Source organism: Colletotrichum lupini, chromosome 8 (genome assembly GCF_023278565.1).
Source record: "Colletotrichum lupini chromosome 8, complete sequence".
Classification (NCBI taxonomy): Eukaryota; Fungi; Ascomycota; class Sordariomycetes; order Glomerellales; family Glomerellaceae; genus Colletotrichum; species Colletotrichum lupini.
In genome coordinates this window covers 2,435,743-2,455,596 of record NC_064681.1, presented here as the reverse complement: position 1 = coordinate 2,455,596, position 19,854 = coordinate 2,435,743, and the positions used below count along the sequence as shown (strand labels likewise).

General features: G+C 53.2%; 4 protein-coding genes across 4 annotated transcripts; 3 read left to right on the top strand and 1 right to left on the bottom strand.

Moving 5' to 3' along the window:
• Positions 1-79: 79 nt before the first annotated feature.
• CLUP02_15227 (histidine acid phosphatase) lies at positions 80-6,804 on the top strand (the record flags this gene model as incomplete). Its single annotated transcript, XM_049294151.1, has 12 exons — positions 80-251; positions 314-368; positions 433-586; positions 646-709; positions 799-1,051; positions 1,144-1,213; positions 1,308-1,374; positions 1,460-2,638; positions 2,750-2,771; positions 2,818-2,976; positions 3,002-6,418; positions 6,486-6,804. 12 exons carry the CDS (start codon positions 80-82, stop codon positions 6,802-6,804), a joined length of 5,931 nt encoding a protein of 1,976 aa, XP_049151297.1.
• Positions 6,805-9,786: 2,982 nt separating this feature from the next.
• Positions 9,787-10,242, bottom strand: CLUP02_15226 (uncharacterized protein; the record flags this gene model as incomplete). The annotated part of the gene is made up of 2 exons (XM_049294150.1): positions 9,787-9,884; positions 10,131-10,242. The coding sequence occupies 2 exons, from the start codon at positions 10,240-10,242 to the stop codon at positions 9,787-9,789; spliced, it is 210 nt and encodes a 69-aa protein (XP_049151296.1).
• Positions 10,243-15,139: 4,897 nt separating this feature from the next.
• Positions 15,140-19,227, top strand: CLUP02_15225 (uncharacterized protein; the record flags this gene model as incomplete). The annotated part of the gene is made up of 19 exons (XM_049294149.1): positions 15,140-15,228; positions 15,296-15,363; positions 15,428-15,521; positions 15,589-15,653; positions 15,876-15,926; positions 15,984-16,122; positions 16,200-16,666; positions 16,717-16,769; positions 16,838-16,967; positions 17,159-17,295; positions 17,377-17,492; positions 17,606-17,667; positions 17,733-17,820; positions 17,876-17,994; positions 18,058-18,188; positions 18,260-18,418; positions 18,465-18,701; positions 18,789-18,930; positions 18,992-19,227. 19 exons carry the CDS (start codon positions 15,140-15,142, stop codon positions 19,225-19,227), a joined length of 2,583 nt encoding a protein of 860 aa, XP_049151295.1.
• A 303-nt stretch (positions 19,228-19,530) lies between these two features.
• On the top strand, positions 19,531-19,854 carry CLUP02_15224 (uncharacterized protein; the record flags this gene model as incomplete). The annotated part of the gene is made up of 1 exon (XM_049294148.1): positions 19,531-19,854. One exon carries the CDS (start codon positions 19,531-19,533, stop codon positions 19,852-19,854), a length of 324 nt encoding a protein of 107 aa, XP_049151294.1.

Here is a 19,854-nt window from a genome sequence, read left to right as displayed (position 1 = left end):
CCATAGAGGGCGCCACGTAAACAAGTAGTAGGTAGTTGACAAAGTTCTTCACCGAACTGTAGTCACTATAGACCATGATATGTACCTCTTCTTGGGGTCTCGATCGGCTCCATGGAGTCTGGGTATTGGACTGTATGGAGGAACATGTTATGAAATCACAACCATTGCTGGGTACTACAAGTTCCGTAGATGTTGCGTTCGCCAGAGCCTAGAACTTTTCATCCAGTCTTTGGGTTTGGGACAACCTTATCGTGCATGCGCGGAAGAGGGGTGGGAGACTAAGGTAGCAAGGCGCCATTGATTGAGGCTCGAGGTGTCAGAAGCTGCATTCAGCTTCATGATTCGCCGGAAGCCTCCAGCTTGACAACGTTAGTGAACAGGTCCAGCTGTCAAGCGCTGGCTGCATAAGAAACCTACCTGAGCATTTTCAAGGTCTCGGTTGGTGTTGCTAGCCCCCCCACCTCTTTCTCACCCGTCAGCCGTCTGTGTGCCCGCCTCCAACGTCATCCTTGCTTCTGCCACGCCTGCGTCTAGAACGTTTTTACTTCTCCCTCGTTGCATCCTCTCGAGTGCCATGTCTTGGTTTGTGGGATTTCTAGAAAGTCCCTCTGCTGCATTGTGAGCTGCCCTCGCTTGTGCCTACAGCCGCCGCCCCGCCACCTTGTCTCACGGCACAAAGCTACATACATCATCACGCTCGCGGCAACAAGTAGGCATTGGTAGTCTCGCAATCGCTCTTTTGGTGCGAGAACACGGGAGCAGCACGAGCTAGTACGTTACTGACTCTTACATGTGTAGGGAAAAAAGAAGACAGGGACAGGGCTCTATTGTCTGTTACGATTGCTTGCCATTCTCTAACCTCGGTCGTCCAATGGGAAGGCCACGCAGGAGGTGCTGCACGCCCACGTTCTGGCGTCGCTTCTTCATCTGCCATTTGGACGGTACCTTTCTTGCCCAATAATAACCTTTTTCCATCTGGATGCAACAGCGAGCCCTCAACTCCAACTACTCCAAACTCCAAATTCCTCGCTGTAGACTTCACGTCATTCAAGTAAACCAAAAAAAAAAACACAGTCTGCCACCTTTTCTCGTCTGGTGGAAACCCCTCCTTTTTTATCCTGTCTTGCGCTCTTCCACCTTGAGAGGTTCCAGCACCCTGACCGCTGGGTCGCTGTATTCCTACCTTGCTCGCCCTCCAATTCTTGCAGTCAAGGTACGAATACGGTACAAACCAACCAGAGAACAAAGCAACAAAGCAAACAAGAAAAAAAAAAAGAAAAAAAAAAGAGAAAACTGCAAGGTTGTAGCGTCTACGACCCAGGCCCAGCAATCGTCGAGTCAGCAGCCGCCCCTCCAATACCTTCCATCTGATCAGTGCGCGTCTAAAAGGTCTCTCCATCGCCTCGGGGCGTATCTGGCAACATGGACCGACCGAATTTTAACACTCGACGATCCGTAGATAGTGCACGCTCGGCTACCGCTACCAATCCTGCTTCCCCTGCCACTGCCGCCGCGCCTGCTTCTCCCCTCAACCCTCACTCTTCTCAAACTTCGTCATCCTCTTCCCATTCGACCGTAAACTCCTCTGCTCCTACCGACGTTCCTCTGCGATCGAGGCCCGGACGCTCCGTCTCGCATTCCCTCAATCTATCCTCTTCTGCCAGCAGGAAGAGCCGACATGCCGAGCCTGGAACCACCGACGCCCACTCTGCCTCTGCTAGCCTTTCCATGCCCCCGCCCTCTTCGATTCCTCTAAAGAGCCCGAGAACTTCTCTCTGCCGCACCCGCCGAGAATCCAATAATTCGCTCGAAGCCTGGAGCGATTCCGCCTTGCAGTTTGCCGACGTCGACGAGGTCGACAATACCCCACGCCTCATGTCTGGGTCTAGCCAGCAAGATTCCACCACCGCCCCATATCGCCCCCTCCCCGAACCCGCCCTCACCTCCCGATCATCTTTTTCTTCCGAGTCCGACCTCAAGGACAAGCGCACATCCGTCTCCAGCATCTTTTCTGTCTACTCCCTGGCCTCGGCTCGCGGCGCCGCCCCAACTTCCGTCCCCGCCACCCAATCCTCTGCTGCTTCGACAAACGGCTCCGACGGTGGCCCTTCGCGCTCCGTTTCCGGCATCATGTCGTCAGGAAAACCAGTCACGAATGCCTCGCAACCCGGCGCCGAGCTCTCCAACGTTACTGTAACTACCTCTTCGAATGGTCAAAATACCAATGCCGCCCCGGGTGGTCATCACCTGGCGCCGCGCGAGACCAATACCCATACGCACCACGAAGTAATCAAACGGCCTCCTCGTCCCGCCCAGCCAACGCGATCCCGCAGCCGCAACAAGCGCAGGTTCAGCGGAAGCACTGGTGCAAGCAGCCATAGCCCCAGCAGCGATCGAGGACCCTACCACAACAAGGAGAAAGAAGAGGGTCAGTCAAGAGATACAAGCGCGCCTCGACAACGTGTACCGACAAGCTCTAATGCGCCTGCAGTCAAGCCAGCGCCTTGGGGTGTTATTGGAGTTTGCGCTTTGGATGTCAAGGCCCGCAGCAAGCCTAGCAGGAACATTCTGAACCGACTCATTGCTAATCGCGAGTTCGATGTCGTTGTGTTTGGTGACAAGGTCATTTTGGACGAAGGTGAGCCGCCGTTTCGCTCAATGGAGAGGAGCAACCCAGATTCGAGCAAATTGGAAATCTAGGAGCTGCATTACGTCGGAAATTTTGCTAACCACGGTGTTCGTCATGTAGAGGTCGAGAATTGGCCCATGTGGTGAGTAGTCAGAATATTTCTTATGTTTCGCTGACGGCTCGGTGAGCCAAAACAGTATAGCCTCTTCCTGCATCACCAATCCTTCAACCCATGCACAAGACATCTCCCATCTCTCACAGATCCCCAACCAGTCACAGGCATCCTTTCAACTCTACTCCCTATTCATCTATAGTCGCCGAGGCCATTACGAAAGTGGGTTTCTTGCGTACAGGTACTAACAATTTCCTCAGTGATTATCTCATCTCATTCTATTCGGATGGCTTCCCCCTGGATAAGGCAATTGCCTACGTCAAGGCGAGAAAACCGTTCTGCGTCAACGATGTGCCGATGCAGAAGATTCTTTGGGATCGTCGTCTATGCCTCAACATCTTGGACGGAATTGGCGTGGCTACGCCGAAACGCATCGAGGTGAACCGTGATGGCGGACCTAAGCTTTTGACCGCAGACACTGCAAAGCATATCAAGGAGATTACTGGTATAACCTTGGACGCCGAGGATCTGGGCTACAATAGGCTTCCCCGCAAGGTCGAGCTTCTCGACGACGGCGACATTCTCAGCGTCGACGGCGCTCTGCTCAAGAAACCCTTTGTCGAGAAGCCTGTCAGCGGTGAAGATCACAACATCATCATCTACTTCCCCAAGTCCACCGGTGGTGGTGCTCGCCGGCTGTTTCGCAAAATTGGCAACAAGAGCTCCGAGTATGATCCCGACTTGAACATTCCTCGCGCTATTCTGGAGCCAGAGAATAGTTACATTTACGAAAAGTTCATGAGAGTTGACAATGCTGAGGATGTCAAAGCCTACACTGTGGGACCCAACTACTGCCACGCAGAGACTCGGAAATCTCCAGTTGTCGACGGTGTCGTCAGACGAAACACGCACGGCAAGGAGCTGCGCTATGTCACGGCATTGGAGCCTGAAGAGAAGGAAATTGCGAGCAAGATTTCAACCTCTTTCGGCCAAAGAGTTTGCGGCTTCGACTTCCTGCGGGCCGGCGGCAAGAGCTATGTCATCGACGTTAATGGTTGGAGCTTCGTCAAGGATAACGACGATTACTATGACCACTGCGCCAACATTCTCAAGGATGTCTTTGTCAAGGAGAGGCTTCGCAGAGGCGGCGTCACCTCTCCCGTACCATCACCTTCTCCCTCGGATATGACTGATCCATTGGCATCGCGCGGAAAGGAGAAGGAGGCTTCGCAACCTATCCCTGTGCCACCGGCGCAGAACAAGTCCGTGACCAACGTGTCGGCCGTTTCTGAGAAGCTACCCCAGGAGCCGAAGCCCATACCAGCGAGTGCACCGCCTCAAAAGTCGGAGAGTGCACTCCCCTCTGCTGTCACCAGTTCGTGTACCAGCCCTACTCTTCCTCCTCCACCTCCGCTGGTAGATCCTGCAGTGGCGAGCGTCCCTTCCACCGTGGGAACGGGGTCAGCGACTCCATCCGCCGCGCCTTCGCTGCAAGGGGAGGGCACTGCGCCTCCTGCAGAGGAGGCTCCAGTGCCGCCGCCGCCACCGAAGCACTCTTGGAAACTCAAGGGCATCGTGTCCGTCATTCGACATGCTGATCGAACTCCGAAGCAAAAGTACAAGTTCACTTTCCATACAGCGCCCTTTATTGAATTACTCAAGGGTCATCAGGAAGAGGTGCTCCTCATAGGAGAGGCCGCTCTGGCCAGCGTACTGCAAGCCGTAGATGTCGCGTTGAGAGCTGGCGTAGAAGACCGCGCCAAGTTGAAATCGCTGCGTAATGTCCTCGTGAAGAAGGGCGGATGGGCTGGCACCAAGGTCCAAATTAAGCCAATGTTCCGAAAGAAGAAGACGGAAGAGGTCGCAGTTTCGTCAGGCGACGAGCTTTCACAAGTCTTGAAAGAAGGCGTCGAAACGGACTTCGCAGAGAAGACTGATGATGGTGCCGCAAAGACGGAAAACTCTTCACCGTCCAGGATGCCACCCAAGAGGCACGACTCACTTTCTGGTATGACCATGTCCCGCATCACAGCAGCGGAGGAAAGCTTGGTCCTAGAGAAGCTTCAGCTCATTGTGAAATGGGGAGGTGAGCCAACACATTCGGCACGCTATCAGGCCCAGGAACTGGGTGAGAACATGAGAAACGATTTCAATCTGCTTAACCGAGATGTCCTTGACGAGGTTCACGTTTTCAGCAGTTCTGAACGTCGCGTTACCACCAGTGCGCAAATTTGGGCTTCTGCTTTCCTGGATCGCAAAGATCTCCCCGAGGACTTCATCACTATCCGCAAGGATTTGCTCGACGACTCCAACGCTGCCAAGGACGAGATGGACAAGGTGAAGAAGAAGTTGAAGGGTCTTCTTCGCAAGGGTAACGAGCGACCTTCCCAATTCGCTTGGCCGGAGAAAATGCCCGAGCCTTCAGAGGTTCAGACGCGCGTTGTTCAACTCATGAACTTCCATCGTCGCGTAATGCACTACAACTACAGCAAGCTGCACAACGGTAGTGCCGTTGCTTCTTTGAATAATGCCATTGCCAACCCGGGTTCCGAGAAACCCACAAGTGCCGAGGCATCAGGCTCGACAAGCTCCATGTCCTCCTCACTGTCTCAGGCGAATGCGGTGAGCAACATTCAACCCAGATGGTGTTGTGGCGAGGATGCCGAGCTCTTCAGGGAACGCTGGGAAAAGCTTTTCGCGGAGTTTTGTGACGGAGAAAAGGTCGATCCAAGCAAGATCTCCGAGCTTTACGACACGATGAAGTTCGATGCTCTGCATAACCGGCAGTTCTTGGAATGGGTATTCACACCGCCCAAAGCCATGCTGGAGGAGGAGTACGGTATCAAGGACAAGGAAAAGGACAAGGACAGCAAGGACGGTAGCAAAGAGGCGAAGACTGCCGAGAAAACATCCGATGAGGGGAAGTCGTCGCAGGACTCCCGCGAGGAACGACGGGATTTCTCGGGATCTAGCGATAAGGCAGACAAGAGCGAAGCCAGCAAGAGCTCAACATCCGTCAGACGCATCTTCCGACGGCGGTCGTTCCTCAACGGTCTCCGACACGTCGAGGCAGCCCCGCCTGAACAGTACTTTCACCTCTACAAGAGCAACACTCAGACCAAGGCAAAGACCGATGCCAGGTTTGAGCCGTTGCGGGAATTGTACCAGCTTGCCAAGGTTCTATTCGACTTCATCTGCCCTCAAGAGTACGGTATCTCTGATGGGGAGAAGCTGGAGATTGGTCTTCTGACATCGTTGCCGCTGCTCAAGGAGATTGTTCAGGATCTTGAGGAGATGCAAGCATCGAACGATGCCAAATCCTTCTTTTACTTTACCAAAGAGTCTCACATTTACACCCTGCTCAACTGCATCCTTGAAGGAGGGATCGAGACGAAGATCAAGAGAAGCACTATTCCCGAGCTTGACTATCTTTCGCAGATCTGCTTCGAGCTGTATGAATCGGAGACCAAGGCCCCTGCCGCCACACCCGACGGGGGCGAGGAGCAGACATTTGCCTACAGCATCAGAATCACCATTAGCCCCGGATGCCACGTCTTCGACCCGCTAGATGTCCAATTGGACAGCAAGCATTGCATCAGCTGCGCTCCGCGACGCAGTCTGACCCCTCACGGCGATTGGATGCAAGTGATCCGCACTCTGAGGGCTAAGTTCAACCAGTAAGTTTCGCTCCAGTAAATGGCTTACCTGGGTTTTGGGGTGTGATGCTAACGAGTGGTATTGCAGAGTCAAACTTCCCAAGACGTTCCTCGCTGTGAACTTGTCAGATCTCTTTTCTGTCGAGGACCATGAACGACGGGATAGTGACAGCGAGGGGCTCGAAATGAAGGGATTGCATCCTAAGCCCAAGGTATCAGAGCAGCAAACCACTGCCCACTCAGAAACCGAGAGCGGAACAGGAAAGGAGGAGCTTGTCTCAGCGGGCCAGGCTCTTGCTTCAGCCTCGTCGGTCGTCATGGATGATGAGGAGCCCGTTAGCCCGAGAACCAAGCCTGACGCTTCAACCGAGACAATCTCCCAGGTGGCAGCAGACTCTGCCGAGTGATTGAGTCGGCATACTTGGCTTAAGTCTCGTAGTTATCGAGACAGGATTACAAAGATACGGTGGGAGGTACTAGACGTGAGAGAACAAGCGATGGACAGGAGGCAAGAAATATAGCATGGATAGACTCAAGCGCATTATTAGCAACGATAGCGGAAAATCAAACAGTATCATCCAAGACCTTGGCAAGTCGCTGGCAATGAAGGCAAGACGATGTTGAGGTGCAACGTCATTGGAGTTGTCGTCAGAAGTTGGATGTGACGCGGGCCGAGCTCGCCCCAGCATTGGTCTTGCGTGCTAGCCAGAAGAGAGTCTCATCCATGGTACCGTACCACTGCTCGGCAAAAGGGAAAAAACATGGCATCTCGCAAGGTCGGCAACAAAATGGACGATGCACACCGCAATTCCTCATCGCCCCTGTGGTAAATCCCATGAGGTGCAGCATCGGCTGCAGGGGTTTGGGGTCTTCAATTGCCTTGAAGCGCATGGCAAAGTACGGATATCCGTTGCAAGTACCGCGGAAGCGAGACGGCCAGAGGACCTGAGGTGGTATTCCACGGAAAGTACCCCCGTCGTACCTTGAGACGGGCTGACAGCTAGTCTGATGGAGATGGGTCATGGTTACGACCATTTTTCGAGCAGGGTCATCTGTCTGGCTCGCTTATAAGTTCGATACGGACGCTGAATATCGACGAGGGTCGGCAAGAAGGTTTCAGAATCGACAGATGTGAAAAGGTTAGTTTTTTTGGCGACTCGGAATTGCAAGTCCGGTGCTTGTGGTTACCTGGCTCGTCCCGCCCAGTTCGTCCAAGGCATGATGAAATCTGGTCCTACCTTACCTTGACTGGGGAGGGGGGAGGGGTCCCAGATGGACGGCGATGGACAAGGTCCGAACTTCAGACGCTCCCGCGTGCCGCGTGTGGATCATTCTTCATCACGCCCCAGAATTTTATTCTGCATCGGATCAGGCAAATGGTCAGGTATGGACAAGGGGCCTGGAAGTCCCGCAACGTCTGCGCCTGATAGAAGCGTTGCCTATGGGATGGAGGGGAAACCCCTCTCATAGTTCGTGCTGTAAAGATAGGTGTGGTTGCGCGCCCCGAAGTAGTTTTGTGACTTAGTTCATCATAGGTCCTCGAGGGTTGCGCGCCCTGTGTCTTCGTTCCTCCTCCTTCTTCTTCATTTGCTCAATGGAGAGGGAAAGAGTCCTGGAACGACCGGGCTGCGATTGTGTGCGAAAAGTGTAGCCGTCCAATAGCGGCAAAGCGGTCTCGCAGGGGCAGGCTTCCGATCCGCAAGGACAGGCAGGGAAGTGCTTCAGAGGGCCTGTTCCTCGCCTAAAGTATTCGACTTCTCGAAGCTATCGGGTCTGGGGTACTTGACGCCTGGCAGAAGGGATGGTTGATGAGGAACCAAACGGTCGTGCTGCCTCGGCTGGAGTTTTTTGTCTCCAGAAAGGATCGTCGAGACAGATAATAGATGGGTTTAAGGCCAGCTAAGAAACGTCTCTAAGCTCACTTAGGTTAGTCGATCCTCCGCTCGTCTGCGTGAGTAGAATGGATAGCTAAAGCTTGCCTGGGAGGAAGAAAGTAGTTGTTCATTTTATGTCGCTAACACACCAATTCCAACAGGCGAATCCCAATTTTGAGACGTGATCAGTCGTTGGCATGGTCATCTGAGCAGAAGCTCCCTTAGCCTCCAAACCATCGGAAAGCACGAAGTAAACCGCGGTTTTCGCTAAGGGAATACATGGCCATTTGATATTCAGGCTCGAGACATGCTCGAAATGTCGCAGATGAGATTGAATGTGAGAAGCAGAAGAGCACTATTAGTCGACGTCCTCAGGCAGTCCACCTGAATCTATTGCATGTGAGCATCACCGGCGCATGGGTAGCGAATAGTGAAGTTACAGGCTCAACGCGGTGATTCAGGAATCCGATGCCATTTGAGAGAAGGCCGCTATAAGAATCATCTCGGAGTAGAGTCTCCTGCTTTCGATTAGAGACAATACAGAAGCGCGTAATCTGCCTCGGTACACTTTTGTTCTTGTTGTGCCTTGATTTGAAAAGATCTGGCAGCGAGATGGTGGCATGGTCTGGAGAATGCCTGTTGTTGAGTAGGATGGCGAATAGTGGAGTACATCGGCTGGGATGTTGTTATGCGGATACAGTGAGTACCCATCTAGGTCGTTAGCGAGGGAGCGCTGTGAATACGGGCACGGAGTAAGACCCGGATCCAATCACGCTGTCTCGCGGCAGGGCAGGATATGTGGAAGGACTCGCCAAGAACATTGCGAGTGACCAAAATCATCATTTATCGGTTGATTCGACATAGCCTCGAGGCTCATGGGGTTGAAAGTTGTGATAGTGTTCCCCGAAGGATAGGCGGGTCGGTGCCAACATTTGCGAATTTTCATGTTATTCAGGTTTTGAGTCCAATTCTAGGACAACAAAATTGAGCGGGGCGAGAGAAAAAGATGTCTCTCTGGCAATATGATTTGGCGTTGTTTTCGAGTTGAGCCGGTGGTCGCCCCTTGTAGCGAGGTGCAGATCTTGGCCGGCATCAAACGGTCAGGGTGCATGCACATCCTTGCCAGCCAGTCACATCATCTCGAGGGGTCGAATTTGCTGGTTGGTCGGTCGTGTCGGCCTACTGCAATTCTCATGGTCTTCTGGCATTTGACCGGCACTGCTTTCGCTTCGTCGAAAGGGTGTGAAGGTAATCGTCCCAACTTGACCGAGTGTGGTCCTTACCGGGGCGCTATCGAACCACAGTCCAAACCCCCATGTCTGAACGAGCCGGGAGGGAGGGAACCAGCGCAACGTACTGCGCTGTAGCGAGTAAAATCATAACATGGGACAATCCATGATCATATTGACCACCCACAGTTCGGCGATGCGTCGTCGTAAGCGGGTATTGAGAGCATCGGAGGTGGGCGAAATACATGCTTGTCGTTAAAAAGCCAAAAGACGTGGTCATAGTGGGTTAGATTCTGCGGACAAGACTGGAATTGGTCTTGTGGGTGGGGAACCGAGGGCGAGCCCGGAACGAGCCCGGAGTCTCGTGAAGTGGAATCTTGACGTCTGTAAGGTCAGTGAGCCCGGTCTGGAGACAAGGCGGAGCGGAGAGCCTCGACCGTGTCGTTGGAAAGGAACGGGAAAGATAGAGAGAGGGGGCGGAGAGTACCGAACACGGCCAGTTCAAGTTGAGCTCGGCCTTTTAGCAGGGCCTAGAAAAGTGGCTCTGAATAGGGTCAGGCTGAGAATCGACAAGCGGCCGAGGATTCGAGATAGCTCAATGTATGTATTATTCGTGTCTGTATTCCGTACCCGTGCTATTGTGTAGTGTAGTCAACTTCGTCTTGTACGTAGGTATTGCTAGCGGCCGAGGCTCTTGAGGATTTTCAGTGCTGACACCAAATATTGGATGCTTGTCGGTCATATTGACAGGCGCAAAATGCAGTGTGACGCTCTGTGACGATAGGTGAGAATGCATTTGTCCCCTCGATGGCAATCAAAAGGGTCAAGTGAAGCGGCGGTGGCCGGGTATTGACGCAACAGACATTACGTGAATGGAGGGAGGGGTTGAAGGAAGCAAGGCTTACGTAGTCCCATGCATGGCATCATGTGGAAATTAGATGAAAAAGATGCCCGCAGCCAGCAGACAGCTCCATGGGCAACGGGCAATGGGCAATGTTGAAAGGGAAGGATGCGGAGAGGCGGCCGACAGCGGGAGATTGAAGTCAAAATGGAAGGCGGTTCCAACGTCGCGGATGAGCCGCTAGGACCCAGCGGGCCAAATGTGACTGTCTCCGTCATTGTCATTGGCAATGCAATGAGAGTGGATGAGAAGTGGATTTGGGAAGCGTGACATGGAGGTCATGTGATGCCAACCGTGACAAGCCACGATCCAGGGCAAGAGCAGTGGTGTTTGCAGAATACCTCAAGGTACCTCAAGCCCAAGTACCTTACCGTTTCTGGGCGCGGGATGGAAGGAGTGAGTGAGGGGATGACATTTCGTTCTTTGTACCAGAACTGATGTTGGAGATGGGGCATCACGGCATGAGGCGGGCGAGCCGAGCTAAGAAGGTGCCGGGAGACATTCCAGAGCCTCTTCCTTCCAGATTGATGGCTTCGGCTGGCCAGGAAGAGGTGTCTTGGAGTGAATGGAAGTTGATTTACGCCATAGATATCTAGACTTGCCCAATTAGTATTCGTACCTTAGCATGCGCTGCGCCCTTGCTTGCCTCCATCCCGTTCTTCAGGCGCTTGCCCGTACGTACTCCGCAAGTTAGGTATGTACTCCGTATCGCATGAGCGAGAACGTGGGTGGCACCAAGGGGTCTCGGTCGACGGTCAAAGCTGATGTGCGCTGCGTTCGCCTTGCCTTGTCATACCCAAGATTGCTAGATACGGGAATGGGTGTGCAAGTCTCGAGCCTCAAACTTCCGGCTTCCTTCGGTTTTCAAGAACCCACGTAGTTTGTAATTGGGATAGACACATTGAAATCTGTGACTGGTCTGGAAAGTGTGGTGCTGCGTTGGCAATCGGTCTGGGAAGGCATCGGTCAAACGAGACTCGCTACCGTACCTACCTCAAGGAGGTTGGCGAAGAAAGGCAGCCACCTGGGGCTCCCCTCTGTTGTCTCCCTGCGCCTGCCAGAAACACACAATCTTCAATCCGGGCAGCATGCAGCTTTCAACTTTGGGATGCCACCACCAGTATCACTGCACCAGACCAGCCTGAAGGTTGTGTGGGTTTTTGCTTGTCAGGCCTGTCCGGGAAGGAAGCTTTGACGTTGAGTTTCCGGTCCTTGCCTAAGTAGGCGCTATGCAGAAGGTGGAACTTTACCTCACCCTAAGGTAAGCAAGCTAACGCCCGAGGCTATTTCGCAACTCCAGTCCGGGTTCTGCAACATCCACACCACTCACTCTAGCCCGGCATTCCTACACTATAGCCTGAAGCCTGAAGCCAGAATCCAATCTGACCGCTGGCAACAAACAAGACAGCGTCCGCGGTCAACGTTCGCTTCGGCACATTCAACTCCATTCCAAACGCCGTCATCTTGGCGACCCTAGCTTCAAGGCTGCTTACTACCTTCCTTCCCACGCCTTACCTACACGTGTCGATGCCTTGTCGCTCTCCATTTACAGGAAGAGAAAAGAAGACAACAACTCATGTCCGGAGTGCTCCGGCCGCTCGTTTTCTCTTGTCTCTGTCCGCCTCGGGCGCGCTTCTTTCCTCTCTGCTCCATCACGGCGTATCCGTACCGCACACTATTACTCCATACTCCATACTCTATAGGTAAAGCGGCCTCCATCCACACCTTCTCCGTTTTCCAGAAGCTCCGCGTTGCATGGTGGACTGACTTTGACATGGCCCATGGTCTATGGTCCACGGTAGGCTAATCACCCTGGCTTCAAACGGCGGCGGCTCAGACCCTGGCTCGCCAACTCGGAAAGACAACCTATTTGTTTGCGCCAGGGCCTTGAAGCCGTTTCTGTAAGCCATGACAGCTGTTTCGCAATGGATCATTGCCCCGTTTCTCGCAGCACTATCTCGGGATTACTCCCTCGTCGGTCCGTCCAGGCTACTGGCCCGAGGAGCCTTGTCAGGGACAAGTAGAGAACGCCGAACGCAATTAAGCCTACTCCTGGTCGTCGTCAACGGGTATCATCCCTTGGTCGAATCCGGCCAAACTTAGGTCATGCGGCTCACAATCACATACGTACCTTGTTGCAGTGTACCTACGAACGTACGGTCCGTCATCCGTCGGTCTCCGCCCAGTCTTCAACTCATTTCATGGCTCGGACAGCGTTCACGTCTGCGTTGTACGAAAGGACCCTCAGAACGTCACCTAGCTGTTCGCTGATGCTCCTCTCTCTCTCTCAATGCCACACGACGCAATGTTTTCACGATACTCTGCTCCTGAGGGCCCGGCGTTTGAACATCGCTGCTCATCCTACATTATATCGTCACGGATACCTGCCTGCGTAAAACGCGGCAGATGCAGAACTTGCCGGCGCTCGGCACCATCCCAGTATCCTTCTAGTGGGTTTGCTACACTGGCCACGCTCTAACGACCCAATCTAGCCCATCGTTCAAGCTAAAGCCTCGTTCGCCTTGCGCTTTCAAAAAACATTCGATGAAAGATTTGGATGCCCCCCAGGCCGGCTTCCCATTGGGGGCACAAAAGGATTTTCCCCGCCATGGGTGCTTCTGGGCAGTGGATGCAGGTAATCTGGTCTCAGTGGGTACAAGCCAAGGTGGGAGAAGAAGAGAAGGGAGAGCAGAAGAGATCTGCCACGCAATGCATGGTCGACCCAGCCAGTGGCCACGAGCTGATCCCCTGCAAAGGTCCTGCGGGTTTGCCTCGATGCGGACAAGACTCGACTGCCACATTTGCAACCTTTTTCCTTGCCCTTAACTTGAGGATATTAAGTACCACCTCATGATACGCGCGCAGCATCTCGGAAAACAAGAATCAGTCGCTTGGCCACGGCAATTTCTGCTCGAGAAGATAGGCGTTGCAAAAGTACATGCGGCATCGATGCGCTTGTCGGTCGCTTAATCTGTGTGGTTAGGTTCTCTCTCCTTGCCCAACTATCCGTACGAAGCATGCTGCTTTCGTCGCAACAGAATGCCGCTTTTTCCCCGACAGGACACCAGAAACTGCAATGATTTTCTGGGGCGTTCCCCCACACATGGCCAAACCCAACCCACTCGCCCTGTCTGGGAGAGTTCCGAGCCGCACGGAGAGATTCGTGGCGCAAAGACACAGCGAGCAACCGGATCGAAAAGGATCTTCGCATTTGGCCGCTTAGCTGCAAATGTACCGCTCTAGGCTGGAGATAATCTGCCCATGCAACAAGCAGTCTATCTTCACCAAGGAAGGTTGCGACCTAGGCCGCACCATAGCCATAACAGCCCATACAGCCTAGACTTAAGCCCGGAAACCTACGTCGTTACATTGGCACTCGAGCAGACAGGCCTCTTTCGCTCTCCAACGAGGCCTGGACCTTGAAAGTGTTCGTGGTGAAGTCGTGGGTTCTCCATATCCCGGCCCTGTCGACCGTTCTGCCACCACGCATGCCCGCAAAAGACTTTCAGACTTGGTGCTCTAGACAGGACGGTGCATCCGGAGGCCCGGTCGTACTGTATCCGATCCACTGCCGACCCCAGAGTGGCCTTTACGGATACCAAGTACATAGCTCCGTGCATGGTATCGTCAGCAGAACGAGCCAATCGGACGACCAACTCGGGAGCCGGAGCTGGACGCCCTGCCGTCTCTCTACCTGAGAGAGCATTTGCTGTTATTCTTGGTTCATGTCATACCCTGCACAGGTTGATTGCTCTCCTTTTCCGCCAGCAAATGTCAACCGCATGGGACGCATTGGCTTTGGGTCGTGGTTGTTACATGTCAGAACTCTGGGCCCTGCGCCACGGAACCTTGTGGCCGGATCAGGTTCCCTTTGAAGTCAAACAGAAACATTTCATCAAGCCCCACCCTCCCAATGATGACCAAATTTAGCCTGCCGGAGGAGATCCCGGGGCCACAGAGGCTCAACCTGTCAGGCGCAGGGGCCTTGAATTTACACGACAAGGTACACCACGCACGGGGACAGTCCCAAGCTCCCAGAGCACGGTAGCCGAGCTACATGAAGTTGGAAGATTTATTGGCTTGCAGCTTGAGATGTAGATCGATATCGAAGTTGTCCGTAGAAGGCAGCTGGAAACGGGGAACCAGATCAATTACTTTGAATGGAACAGTCCGAAAACCTGGGTGCCGGGCGTGGTAAGAGAAGTACGCGGCGGTTTTGCTCGGATCAGATTTGATTGCAACCAAGACGAAAGGAGCACAGCCAGGCAATATGACGACCTCTAGCTCGGATTCCCACGAGACGACTCAAGATCAGCCAGCGTGGTCGACAACAATACAACTATCCTTGTCGCGAATGGGGGGGAAAGCGGAAGAGACAAAATACTCCCGTGGAAGCGGTAGTGATGTGCCACGAGGCATTGTGCAATGCGAAGGAACGGCCCATACATCATGATCAAGTCACAACCAAAAGGTATCATTTTGATGGGTCCTGTCTGTCAAATCCCTTGCTGCCGCTCCGCACGATGGCCGTTGGCCATTAACGGTGGCGAGACACGGCAAGGTATGCAAGAAGGGGCGACGGCATTCGACCGTCTGTTGCACTAGCAAGCATCATTATGGTTTGTCGTCATTACGGACAAGACCTCACTGCGTACCCAAGGGGCATGGCACGCATGGCAGATGGGCAACTAGGAATGCGGAAGCCCTTTTTCTACCTTAGCTTTAGGCGATACAAGACATGACATGCGACCATGGGTGGGTAGCGCCCGTCTTGTCTTTCTCGGGCAAAGTACTGAAGAAGTACCTTGGTCTATCATCAGGCCCCAAGTGCAGACGAACAGAAACGGGCCGGCCATGATGACGGGAGACGTTTTGACATGGCATCCATGTAAAGACGTCGTGCTCCCGGCTCGAACAAACGAGATGGGAAAAGCGGTAGGGCCGAGAAAGCGGCATCGTTGGGTCGGTTAACCGTTGGCAGGTAGGTACCTGTCAAGGACAGAGAGGGCACCATAGATGTGATGAGTCTGTCTCGGTGCTGTAACGATGCCACGTCCGGCTACTGCGGTACATAGCTCAGCTCACTCTGAAAGTTCAACCTATTCCAGATCCATGCTATGGTAAGGTACAATTGGGGAGGAATGACAGCGGTACCTTGTGGTACCGTGCAGGGCACCACAAGTCGAGCTTCTCCAACCTAGCGCAGGCGCCTCTAAAGTCTGAACTGCAAGGCATATCCCGTCAGTGGCTGCGTGAGCATCGGAAACCGGGACTCATGGACTAGGTATGCTTCCAGAGCTGTGTTCGTACCTTATTAGTCCCTTACTGCTGTCATACTGGATTATGATCGGGCTCTAATTCGAAAAAGAAAGAGTTTACTACCTTACGACTGGTACGGAGTGTATGCTTAGCTTCCCGCCGCCGGGATTCGTTACGTCCTTTTCCCGTCACAGAATCACGGCAATGTCAACTAGACTTTCCAGAGGCACCGGCCAGAGCCAGCCAAAAGTCTGGCAGCCCTACCAGTACCGTGTTGTGCATCCTCTATAATACCGGCACGGACAGACGACAACACGGACCAGGAGTGGAAACGGGGACAGGGCAATCCAATGTCCAATCCGACGCTCCCGCTGTGAACCTTGGGACGGGCTGGGTCCGGGCGGACAGGGACGGTCAGCAACAAACAGCACCTCAGAATTCTGCCGAAGAACGGGACATGCGGTAATACCAATGCTTAGAGTTTATACAAGCTGCGATTGTCGAGGAATACCTAGCCCTCTCTGTTGCATTGCAATCAGACGATTTTCCGTCCGTGGGACCATGGTCCATCCATATAAGGGTTGCTTGAGGACCACTGGCCGGAAGTCGATCGAGAGCAGAAAAAAAACCAAAGGGCTCTATTACTCCGTGCCTACACCCCAAGCTCAAGCTCAAGCTACTTACTGCATTGGCTCTCAGCAGCACTTTTATCTTTATTTTTATTTGTTTTTTATCGTCATTACACCTCACACCCGCTTGCTAGTCATCTCACTTCACCTTCATCTCAGTCGACCTTTTTCCCTCATTTCGCTGCTCGACCAGTCACACAGCATTAGCCAACGGCAATTGCCTTGGGCGTCCATTGCCATTGCTGACTTTGCCTGGCTTGCATTGGCTATTTGTGAGAAGAAGAAACCACCAAGCTTTGCTGTCAAAGCACACATACATCATCACATCCGGCACTGGCCTTTCTCTGCCGTACCGAGCAGCACCTACCTACCACAAGGTACCTTGCCATACAATACTAAGCCATCTCACCTTTGTATTCAACCCAAGGTACCTACCGACCTACCTACCTCACCTTGACCAAAGGCAGCTTGATTGCCTCGGTTTTTGGAAGCTCCTAAAGTTTGTTAGTTTTTTTCCTATCCTCTATTTCCCACTTCTCTCGTGCAAGCGCATATGCTTCATTTCTTCCTCCTTTTTCCTGACCATGTCGGCGCGACTTCCTTACTCGACATTCCTTGACATTATATGGCCCCTTCCCTGCTGCCGTTCTTTCCTGCCCAAAACCCTCGGACCATCCCGTAACCTTCCTTGACACTTTGGCGTGGGGCACATCATTCTAACCCTCACACTCGCCCTCGCCCTCACCCGGCCTCACCTTCCCTGGAAGTTCTTTCTACCTTGGGCGGCCTAACTTAATACCTGACCTTACGGACACGGATACCTCGCTCATCTTGAGATTCACTTTGCAACTGCACTTGCCTCGCGGTAGTTGCACTTGCACTTGCACCCGCACTTCCTTCATTCGCGCCCTCATCCTTACCCATCACATCCATGCCATCAATAGCACCCACCACCGACCGGCAAACCTTCTTTCACCTTTTTCTTAAACAAGAACCACATCCTCCTGTGTTCTTGGATTCCTCTTGAATCCTTAATGGTTCCGACTTCTTTCTTTCTCCCTTCCCACACTCCACCCGCTTCGTTTAGCATCCTCTCCAAACACTCCGAGTTGACTCAGTTCTTCAACTCAGACACTTTGATTTAACACCCACCCCCTTGCTCGTCAACATCACATCAACATTTGGCCTCTCTCTCTCTCTCATGTGAGTGCCAACTACCCGCCTACAAGCCTTCACATCATGTTTAAGACGGCGGCATCACCTACCGAAATAATGATCATAAATAAGTCTATTCCATTGCTAATACAGTTCCACAGATCCAAGAGAGAAAAAGAAGAAAAGACAAGGAAAAGCTTGACCGTCGTTCTGCCACCGAACCGTTAGGCTTCTCTCCCAGAGGGCCAAAATCGAAAGCTTTTAGCGAACGTTACTTTCGATCTTCAGGGCCAACCAACTACTCCGACAGCAGCGCCGGCACCAAAAACCACGCGGTTCAGGACATCGCGCGCACGACGCACAGCGCTTCCAGCACGTCCGGGTCCTTCCAGACACAACCTTTAAGACCCTAAGCTTCCCAGGCCTTCCAGCTGCTTTCGATTCAAGATGGCCGTCGCGGGCCCCTGCGCCCACTCGTTCAAAATGATCAAGTCGGACAGCACCTTGATCCAATGGACCTGCAACCTATGCCATTCTGGACCCCACTGGAGTATCTTTGAGTGCCGGTATTGCAAGCTACACACCTGCCGGCCCTGCACTCAAAGCGCCTGAGGTGCAGCGTTTGTCGGCGCCGTTACTGAGCACCCCAGACGACCGACTGCGGGAAAGATGGTGCTCACCGTGAGGGGACGCAAGATGGAGGCATGCCGGCAACGTGGGGGTTTGGCATTGGATGCACTCGAGGTATGTTCACAAAGACACACTGCTGCTCACCTCGAGCAAGTCACCTCGTTCGAAATCCAGCTACATGTTAGTTGCTTCTGATGACGCAAACTCCCTTCCGTCACCACCCAGACACAAATGTCTCGCCCTATCCGATCCCCGATCTCATTGCCCTCTCTTGTTTCATTACCTACGAGGTTTCCAGATGGAAATACCCGTCGGTGGACAATGCGGCACGGCAGTTGCAAACTGTGTCATCTTGCAATTGATGGATGTCACCTACTAACACAAGCCTAGGGCCCCCTTTTGAGACCTTCAGACGCTGCAGGACTATATTGGTTCATCCCGACAGCGATGCACCACCAAACACGCAATACCACGCGCATGAGCTTGAGAAATGCCCTGGCGATCGATGACAGTCAGGATTTTTTCGGATCGGACAACATCGGATTCCTCTTCGCGGGGTTCTCCCCCTTTGATTCCTTCACTTTTGGCGGCGGCCGTCGACACGAAAAAAGCCATGCAACTCTTTCCGTTTTCGATTTTTGAGTTTTTTCAATCATTCTGTTTGCAACCCTCCCCGGACGTTTTGAAGGCACGCCGATTACACCACCCAGACAGGACCAGGTCCGCCCCCCCTGCCGTCGCGGCAGGGTCCTCGGTCTTAACTCTGGTTTAGCTCAGTGGGGCCGAATTTCGGTGCTGCATGGCGCACGTGGGACCCTCTGGCTCAGGCACCTCTGCAGCTGGCCGCAGCTTAACGGTCCCGGCGGGGAGCGTATCCCGTCCACAGGGGGGTCACGCCCTAGCGCCTGTGTCAACAGCTGAGCCCCTGTGCGATGATGCCCTCGAGTTTCCGTACCTGGCTGAAGACGGGAATGATGCGACGGCACCTTTCCCGGTCACAATCTGGAACCATCAGGCACTGAGCCTAAATCGGCAGGGAGGAATCATCCATCCACAGCTCGTTCGCTCGCCGACGCTCCGGCCGGTTAGCTCCTTGATTCGACCGCAAGAAGACGCGCCCATCGCCCGTCTCCATTTCATTTCACGCTTTTGATCAATACGTAACGGAGTTTTTCGGCCGCGCAATGCCCAATACCCCTTTTCTACGGCAAACAACGACCTGGTTATTTCCTTTCCTCTCTTCCTTTGGGCAAAACGCCAAAGTTGGCGGGGCAGGAGCAAGTAAGGCGAGGGGGCGAGCGAGGGAGCACGACAAATGTTGGTAGTGGTACTAGCGAGAAGGAACGGTTTCTTTCTCTAACAATAGATTTCGGGTCTTTTGGGAATGGTTCACGGAGCATGGCAAACAGAAGAAAAAATATGGGCTTAGATCACGTCACAACAGCACGCAAGGCTGATGGACTGGAACGGCGGTTATTTGTCAATTTCGAGTTTTCTTTCTTTTTACCTCCTGACGCAGAATACTTCTATTTCCTCACGCTACGCTCTTGCCTTTTGGTCAGTTATCATGCTGAGTATTGTTCAAGGAGTCTCTGCACCACATCGAACCCCTTGCGCTTCGGTTTCGCGTATGACTATGATGCTGCCAGGTCAGAACGGTATCGCGTCCGGTTGGTCAAGCGAATCTATAGGTAGCGCTTGTCCGGGTCTGAAGAACTATGGAACTTCTACGCGTGCCATGATGCAGGAAAGACCAAGAAGGTGCCAAGCACTAATATAA